General features: G+C 36.3%; 1 protein-coding gene across 5 annotated transcripts; it reads left to right on the forward strand.

Moving 5' to 3' along the window:
* The first annotated feature begins 1,588 nt into the window (after window positions 1-1,588).
* On the forward strand, window positions 1,589-9,087 carry LOC104104411 (DEK domain-containing chromatin-associated protein 1-like). 5 transcript variants are annotated; one of them, XM_070177434.1, is made up of 12 exons: window positions 1,589-2,231; window positions 4,091-4,124; window positions 5,207-5,286; window positions 5,464-5,523; window positions 5,689-5,802; window positions 5,898-5,978; window positions 6,110-6,190; window positions 7,395-7,511; window positions 7,710-8,079; window positions 8,426-8,523; window positions 8,603-8,633; window positions 8,717-9,087. In XM_070177434.1, exons 1-12 carry the CDS (start codon window positions 1,857-1,859, stop codon window positions 8,860-8,862), a joined length of 1,587 nt encoding a protein of 528 aa, XP_070033535.1. In that variant the 5' UTR covers window positions 1,589-1,856; the 3' UTR covers window positions 8,863-9,087. The 5 variants fall into 5 exon arrangements, with proteins under 5 accessions (XP_070033535.1, XP_009610785.1, XP_009610802.1 ...); XM_009612490.4 differs by having other exon boundaries at window positions 1,592-2,231; window positions 7,395-8,079; XM_009612507.4 differs by having other exon boundaries at window positions 1,592-2,231; window positions 7,398-8,079.
* The last annotated feature ends 239 nt before the right edge of the window (window positions 9,088-9,326 follow it).

A 9,326-nucleotide genomic window follows, 5' to 3' on the forward strand; every position in this document is an offset into this window, starting at 1 on the left:
GTTAAGGTTAATGTTCCATCATTTGCCTTTGCAAAGAATTATGTTACTCCTTTTCATCTGACTGGCCCGGAGACAAAATGTCTTATACCCAGAGACTATCAGAAATGCAGATATAAAGACCGACTAATCAAAAGTTTTGTATTAACTTCGTCACAATAGTGAGTTGCTGTAGTGGTGAGCACCATCGACTTCCAACTAAGAGGTTGTGAGTTCTAGTCACCCCAAGAGCAAGGTGAGGAGTTCTTGGAGGGAGAGAGCCGAGGGTCTATCGGAAATAGCCTCTCTACTCCAGAGTAGGGGTAAGGTCTGCGTATACACTACCCTCCTCAAACCCAACTAGTAAAATTATTCTGGGGAGGGTCTATCGGAAATAGCCTCTCTACTCCAGGGTAGGGATAAGGTCTGCGTATACACTACCCTCCTCAAGCCCCACTAGTAAAATTATTCTGGCTGCGTATACACTACCCTCCTCAAACCCAACTAGTAAAATTATTCTGGGGAGGGTCTATCGGAAATAACCTCTCTACTCCAGGGTAGGGATAAGGTCTGCGTATACACTACCCTCCTCAAACCCCACTAATAAAATTATTCTGGCTGCGTATACACTACCCTCCTCAAACCCAACTAGTAAAATTATTCTGGGGAGGGTCTATCGGAAATAGCCTCTCTACTCCAGGGTAGGGATAAGGTCTGCGTATACACTACCCTCCTCAAACCCCACTAGTAAAATTATTCTGAGTTGTTATAGCTGTGAAGTGTGTGTTGTACTTGTACATCTGTGTTTCGGACTTTTTAGATCTGTGCTAGTTGTAGTGTAGCTATAAATAAAAGGATGTTTCAGTTTGTTGCAAAGAGTGGTTTGTTTTTTTTATAAATCAGCATATGGGATGTTACAACTTATCAGGATGTAGATAATAGAAACATAACCTTAGCAATATGACACTTACGCAGGCGCATCCTTTTTTTTTTCTTTGGTCCTTTTAGCAAAGTAAAGGAAGTCAAACCTATTGTAAGTTAGTAGTAATTTGAAGAAACTCTCTTCTAATTTCATTGTTTATTATTGAATTGCTGTATCAATAAATGAAAACTCCCTAGAAGTGTTTCTCATTATGCGGAAACAATTAGAGACGAACTACCAAATTTGACTATTAAATTATGGTAAAAGTCACTGGGACTCGACTCAACTCAATATTATAAGAAGATTGATTAGATTCAAAGTATTGTAAGAAGCTTGATTAGATTAAAGCTCAAATTAAATTCATCTCGGCACTAGAATAGGTTTAGTTTATCTCATCAGGCTCAGTTCGCGTCCATAATTATGGCTAGATTGAATTAATTTGGTTGGACCAACTCCTTCATTTAAGGGTAAATCGAGAGATTCATTTTTATAATTATATGTGTTATTTTAGTTATATAGGAGTAATATTTTTATACTTAATCAATAAAAGTTTAATACAAAATACGAATTTATATTCGTAAGTGAGCATAGGAGATGATTTTATCCACGAATTAACCCCTTGCTATTAGTAGTCCTAATAATATACTCTAGTAAAGTTGTTTGTTGGAAAAAAAAAAATAGAGCTGACAAGAGGCATGGCGGGAAAATTGATGTTTCCGAATCCGGATCCGCAAATTCTCTTTAGCACAATTTTTTGAAACCCAATCGAAAATTTCCCCAACTTTTTTAGCTCCAAATATACCCGCCCTTTCCAAAAGAAAATTCCCGCGATCTTTACTAGTATTCAATTCCGGATCTGACAAATATGGATCCAACACTTAACTTCCCTCATTTGCAACAGTTTTGCTTAAAAATAATTCTCTCTTCAACACACTGACAAAACCTACAGATCACTACCATGGCTTCCGAGAAAGAAACCCTAGAAGAGAAGAAACAAGAAAAAGAAACAAACGAGCAAGAAGAAAAGGAAAAACAGAACAGTGAAGAAAGAATAACTGATGATGATAAGGATGAAATAGGAGAAGACAGAGAGGGTGCAGGGGAAATGGAAGTAGACAAACAAGAGGAACAGGAAGAATCTGAGGAAAAGGAAAAAGTTGTGAAGAAGGGAAAAGATAGAGGTGCAAGGAAAAAGGAGGAAGGGAAAAGGGATAATATGGATTCGCCCACAACACCAGGTTCAAGGCCATCGAGGGAAAGGAAAACAGTGGAGAGGTTTTCTGAGTCTTTGGCTGCTAGAGGTTCTGCAACTAAGCCCTTGTCTATTGAGAAGGTATAATTCAAAAATATTTCCTTTTAGAAATTCATTTCATTTCTAGTTTTATTCAATCAATTATACTTCAATCTGAAACTGCCTGTGTCTTATGGTTGCCAAATCCAAGAGTCAAGCTAACTAGAAATATGAGCATTTTTTATATTCGTGACCAGTTGAATGTCTATTTTTAGTAACCTGCCTCTGTTATCTTTCGGGTTTTGTTGATTCATTTTACATTTTCCTTGTCAAGTTTGGTTTTTGTTGCTTTGTTGAGGAAGATGGAAAAAGGTGGTACATTAAGTTCTAATTAGAGTTAATTTCTCAATTGGTCATTTAGCCTAAGCCATGAACGGAGTAAAATCACTTTTTTGGTCACTGTGAAATTATCCTGCTTAACCCGACCCTCCCAGAAAATCATTTCAGCCAGAAGATCGATTTTCAATACTGGAAAAAAGACATGGCATGCCATGTCATCCACTAAACGTTCAAATTTCTCAAATAGTTATCTAACTTATGAAATGCCATGGCATGTGTTGGCCGGAGAGACCTCATAGATTTATTCCTTGGGCTATGCAGTCATCAAGCCCAAAAGTGTGTGTACTATGTGCACATTATTCTTGTATAACACTTCACTTTTCTATCTCTTTCTAATTTGGGATTTGTCTAAGGTGTCATATGCTATGTGGACTTTGCTTTTCTCTCCCTTTCTGATTTGAAATTTGCTTAAGGTGTCATATGCACCCCTTCATTGGAAGCTTATTAGGCTAGAATTTTGTTAGTCTTTCTCTTTGACTTGTTCTTGTCAGTTTGCCTACGTCATGGGTGTCACATACACCCCTATTTATGGACTTAGCGTTCTTGTTGAAGTTTGTCCCACTATCATGTTGCAAAATCAGGCTTTGATGCCACCTGTCATGGTTAAGACCTACTGCCAAGGTATTGATTGCTTTTGCTCTACCCCGTTGGCCCACTACAAGGCTTTTGCGTCTCATGGTTTTATATAACTTGTTACAACCCAGGCCCAATTGTTCGCTTTGGTCTGACCTTTTTAATGTTCTCAGGCTTTTCGACCTTATAGTTTTGTCCCCATGGGCTTTAACCTAAAAAATGCATCAACTGTTAAATCCTGAATAGCCCTTATATGGTCTCGAACTTTCCCTCTCATTCTGTTGTTCAATTTGCCTGAATTCAACTGCCAGCAGTCTTTGGGTTGTTGCACTCATCTCTCTTAGGGACTCAGGTCTTCATTGGGTTTGACTCACAATCATATCAGGGATGTATCGGCTTTGATACCACCTGTCATGGTTGATGCCCAATTCCTAAGGTATTGTTTGTTTGACCTGGCCCCTCTGAGCCACCTCAAAGGTTTTGGGTCTCACAGTTTTGTCTCTTTGGGCTTAACCTAAGAGGTGCCTTCTTTGTCGAATCCCGAACTCTCCCTCATATGGTTCCTAACTTTCCCCTTCCAACGCCTAAGGTAAGTTCCATAGTGAACTCCCTTTTATGTTCTAACTGCCCAGGGTCCAGAGGTTGTTACATCAATTCATCTTCCATCTTGATGTCTAAGGTAATTTGGGCATAGAAAGAGAAAAGGAGAAACTGACCAAATTCCTCATAACATTCATTTTTGATATTATTGCCACTATCCCTACACCTTTTCAATTTGTTGACGGTTGGTCTCCTGTCCGTTTTTTGTATTGCTTCAACTAAGAAATTGGACAAAGGGGACTAGACAATTTATTTGGCATTCTTTTCCAAGTTTCTTATTTCCGAGTAGTGAATAAATGCTACTGAAATGTCTTATTTTGATTTTTACCATTAATGCTAGCTTTTGTCATGTTTTGGAATCCCTCTTATTATTTTGGTGTCAAATGCAGGGTAGAGGTACTCAACTGAAGGATATCCCAAATGGTACCTTTTTTCTTTTGCTGAATCACTTTCTCCCTTTATTGGATTCAGCCTTTTCTTTGCTTGCTTTTATGTTATATTACATCAAGTTTATTCCCTTAGAGAAACAAACAAGGTTTGCTTAATATTACTTGAAAAATATGCACTGATACTGTAATAAAAAATATGCTTCTCTTGCCAACAAAAATCCTTGTGTTTGTTTCTTGTACTTTCATTCTGTTGATGCCTGGTGGCTAATTAGATTTTGCAGCAGTAGCTTGTTTTTTAAAAAAAAAAAACTTTGATCAGTAATGAACTTTGCTAGGTTACTGGTGCTTTGTTTTATTTATCCCTGACAAGACCATTTCTTTTGAGGAGGAAAGGAACCGATGAGCCTGGTTAAGTATTTAAATGCATTTGTTGTACCTTTACTGTTTCTAATATCCATAAGAGCATAGGACAGTTAGCATAGATTTGCTTGACAAATTCCACTTGACTCACTGGAATGATGAATAACCTAGCTCAATTACAACAGCTTGTTTTTTTCCCCTTTTCAATTAACTAGGTATGATCTTGGTTATCAAAAAATAATGAGGTATGATCTTATAAAGAATTTATATTTGTGTATCTGTCAACTCATACTGCATACTGCTTGGTTACCAGCTAATGCTCAGATTGACTGACTAGTAACTGCAAAATTGTCATACTTGATATCCAACATTCTTCATAATCTGTTGTCTCATACTATCATTGTCTTTAGTCTTCTTTTTATGCCTTTGTCCTTTCTTGGTACTTGGTTCTAGAAAAGGATTCGTCAATATAACTTACCTACAAATACTAAAGGATCTATTAAACAAAATGGGAAAGGAGTGGTTAGAGCTGCTAAATGATTTAGGTTTACTTCCCCCTTGTAGTCTACTTATTTGTATTATGTACTAGCAAATTTTAAGTATTTTGTCTTTGAGTTGTGCTCATGGAATTTATTTTGTGGTTACTTTATATACGTTTTATCTTCCTTTGCCTTTCTTTTGGTTGAGTAAATTTGTAGAACTTACATTGTGTGAAAATAATTCCATTGACAGCTATGGTGTTTTGAAATATTTCAGTGGCATATAAGTTGTCCAAGAGAAAACCGGATGACAACCTGCAAATACTTCACAGTATTCTTTATGGCAAGAGAACAAAGGTAAAGTCTTCTCACACTAAAATCGTTTAATCCCTAAAAATTAATTCCCCTGCTCGTGCACACTTTCCGTCTCTCTTCAATTCATTATCATGTACTTTTTGGGTTATGATAGTGTGTTTGGCAGTTGGTTTTGCTTCTTAACCTTGCAAGTCTTAAACAAAGTCCTTGCCTTTGCAGGCACATAATCTGAAGAAAAACATAGGGCAGTTTTCTGGATATGTTTGGGTTGAAAATGAGGTAGTTAGTCTCTCTCCTTTCTAAATCTTGTGATTGCATCATTGTTCTTTTTTCGGTAATGTGACATATGGGCATGGAATACACAAGTGTTAACATCTTTATCCAGTGACTTTATGATCTGTGAATGACATATGTATCTTGAGTATTTTCCCCTTCTTTCTCAAGCAGGAAAAACATAGGTCAAAAGTGAAAGAGAAGCTTGACAAGTGTGTCAAAGAAAAGCTACTGGTTTTTTGTGATATACTCAATATCCCAGTCAGTAGATCTGCAGCAAAGAAGGCATGTATTATCAATGGCTTCACCGTTTGCTGTGTGATTCCCTACAGTAAATATATGTTTTGCTAATCATTGTTGTTGCATGTTTCAATTCGCAGGATGAACTCTCTGTGAAGTTAGTAGACTTCCTGGAATCTCCTCATAGTACGACTGACTCGTTGCTTGCTGATAAGGAACAGGTATAGCCGATCCTGCATTTTCTGCTTTCTCTTACTCAATAGTGTTGCCTTTTGTTTTGACTTTGGTATTTTTTTGCTATATGTTTATCTAATGTAGGTATTCTCATTATTGTGTTTCATTTTGATCTCAGAAAAGTAAGAAGCTAAAAAGGAAGGGCACAACTTCCAAAAGCAAAGGTTCATTGGATAAAGCTACAGGAAAATCCGCAAAGGTTAACTTTTTTTTATTCTCTCCTTTCTCTTCAAAGGAAATGACGGCCTGATACTGCAATAGTTATTGGTTCTGCAATAATATTACTTGAACTTCAAATAAGTAATGGTTTATATCATTCTCTTTATGTTAATAGTCCTGTCTTGATATGTTAAGGGATCTGGCTGCATTTACACAATGTCACAATTACGGGAGTCTTTTCTCTCCGCAACTATTGGTTTCTGAATGTTGCCTGTTATCTCTATTTAATTCGCATTACTAGTGTGATTACTCAGCTTGTCCATCAGGAAATGTTTTTTTTTCAAAGTTGTCTTCCCTCTTTATTGCAAGGCTAGGCTAGGTTAAGGCTGTTCATCATAACATTATAGCCTCAATTGCAATCATGGCATTACCTTATTCAAACTTACAAATGTTTTTTTCTTGGTTCTGGGGTGATCTATGGACCCATGTTTTGCAATTGCCTCAGCTACTGCTACATAACTACATAACAGAACTGCAAAATGTAAAATATGTAAAAGCAATAAGACAAGAATGTAGCCTACTTGGCTTACTATTGAGTTCTGCCTTATTTGTTAATACAAGCTTTGTTGGTTGCTTGAATTCACATGTTCTGTAAGCAGCAATAAGTGCTTTGCGTCAATATTTGAAAAACTAAATGCATGTATGATGGAATAACTGTTATGTGTTGATCAATTTGTCAATTCTAACTCCTGGCACATAGAGCCTACTCAACTATAATCTGCTTAAAAAAGTTTGGGCTCTTACTCAATCACATCCTATTCTTAATTATTTGCCATCATTTTTATCCCAAAAAGTAATTATTTGTGGTAGGGTTTCAGCGAGCTTACATTCATACTTTAATCAAATTAGTGTGGAGTCTATTGAGTTGAGGAAACTTATTTACACATACAATGAGTGAAAGAGTGTTTTATAGCTTCCTTTGAACTATGTTAGAAACAGAATCTATGGCCTTTGGCTAGTTAAATTTGTGATGGATCCAATATTTGCAAAGGGATGAACTTGGAGTTCAGTGCTGGTATTACTGTTACATGACAAATTATGCTGTAGTTTTTCTTTATGTAAATGGACTCTGGCTGCTCGTTGCTAGCAAAACTTGAATGCCTCTCTATCTCTTCCTTTTCATTTAGCTGATGTTTTTCCTGCCTTATTTTGCTGAAAGTGTGATTCTTCTTTATTGTTTGCAGCAGAAGTCTGAAGTTGGGAAGAAGCGGAAGCAGTCAGAAGAAATGGAGGAAGAAGAAGCTGATGATGAACCGTCAAATACCAGAGATGAATCGGGGGATGACAATGATGATGAGGAAGCTCATGTAGTAGGAAGTGATGAAGAAGAGAGTGGTTCAGAGAAAGGCGAAGAGGAAGAAGTGGAAGAGGAACCAAAGAAGTCTAATGGGAAGATTTCTTTAAAGGAGGATTCTGGAAGAAAAGCTAAAGAGAAACCCAAGGCCGTGAAAAAGGATAACCCTGCTAAAGAAGTAGGAAGTGACAATGACGATGAGGAGGCTCATGAAGTAGGAAGTGATCAAGAAGAGAGTGGTTCAGAGGAAAAGGAAGAGGAAGAGGAAGAGGAAGAGGAAGAGAAACCAAAGATAAAGAAATCTAATGGGATGATTTCCTCAAAGAAGGATTCAAGAAAAAAAGCTACGGAGAAATCCAAGGCTGAGAAAAAGGATACCCCTGCTAAATCTCCCAAAAGCTCAAAAATTTCTTCCAAAGTGTCTTCAAGCAAAGCTTCCAAAAGAGGTGCTTCCAGTGCTGATTCACTAGCTGAATCTAAGAAACAAAAAGTAGAAAAGAAAAGTCAAAAAGAAGAAAATGATTCAAACAAGAAACAATCAACCAAGTCTCCTGCTAAGGTTTCTGAAAAGGAGGGTGAGTAACTTTCTATTTATTTGTTGGTGATATATATGTGGTTTTATTCCTCTTTTATTGAGAAAAAAATCATTATTTTTGGTCTTCATTTTTGAGATATTGGTTTGAGGAATGGTGTTTCATCATACAATATGCAGTGGCCCTTCAGTATCTTCACTCAACTACCTGTGATATGCCATTCTATTGAACTTCTTTTAATATGTCGGTGATCATTCTATAATGTTTAGGATTCAGGGATAAATGTACAAGTTAATTATCACAGAACAATTCTGAACAGGAAAAGGAACAATTCTGAGTAGGAAAATGTACATGTTTTTGACTGTTGTTTCAAAATCTTCTGGAATAGGAAAAGGAAAAAGCGCCAAGAAGGCCAAAACAGACCCCAGCAACGAAGAAATTCATGCAGCAGCAGTAAATATTCTGAAAGAAGTGGACTTTAACTCTGTAAGTGATATCTTGCCATTGCATTTAATACATACACGAACTGTTCTTACTAATCAGACTTGCTCTCTTCAAAATGCAGGCAACCTTATCTGATATCATCCGGAAACTAGGTATGTCTTAGGAAACACTCGTTGCTTGTTATTAATGGTTGTGCTCTTTTATTTGGTGATCACGTAGCTGGGGTTCATTTCAGGTAGCCATTTCGGTGTAGATTTGATGCATAAAAAAGCAGAGGTGAAGGCTATAATCACTGATGTAATAAATAACATGAGTGATGAGGAAGAAGGGGATGACCCTGAGGCTGGGGATGATGAAGAAAAAAATGATAGTGATGCTTAATTTATGAGTCAAATAGAAGGATATATGGTACCATACAGTTTGTTAGTAGTTTTAATTTATAATTTTAGTTGGTTATAAGATTTGTTATCCCAATGGGTTGGTCTGTAAGCATTTGTTTGTTTTTGCTTATTCTTTAGCATTTCTTTTAAAGCAAATCCTGTTCCTTCTGTTATTGAAATAGTTGTCAATTTATTCTGTTTATATTTATTTATATCTATTTGTCTATATTTAGACTTGTATCTATCTATATCTATCTATATTATTATAAAAGTATGAATATAATATTGGATCACAAAAATAACCTTATAATATTAAGTGTCATAACTCACAATAAAAGGATATAATTGGAATAGACATTAGCTTTATAATCTTATTAGTTTTAGGACATATATTACATGATGGGAATCTTACATGATTACCTTTGGGAATTCTATTAGTATAATTATTTTTGGGCATAAATATAT

This window comes from Nicotiana tomentosiformis, chromosome 6 (genome assembly GCF_000390325.3).
Source record: "Nicotiana tomentosiformis chromosome 6, ASM39032v3, whole genome shotgun sequence".
NCBI lineage: Eukaryota > Viridiplantae > Streptophyta > Magnoliopsida > Solanales > Solanaceae > Nicotiana > Nicotiana tomentosiformis.

Bases quoted from the DNA above. Each gene is read 5' to 3' on its own strand.
- LOC104104411 (XM_009612490.4), top strand. From the start codon at position 1,857: ATGGCTTCCGAGAAAGAAACCCTAGAAGAGAAGAAACAAGAAAAAGAA. The intron at 5,524-5,688 runs GTAGTTAGTCTC...TTCTTTCTCAAG, and splicing joins ATGTTTGGGTTGAAAATGAG to CAGGAAAAACATAGGTCAAA. The intron at 6,191-7,394 runs GTTAACTTTTTT...TATTGTTTGCAG, and splicing joins CTACAGGAAAATCCGCAAAG to CAGAAGTCTGAAGTTGGGAA.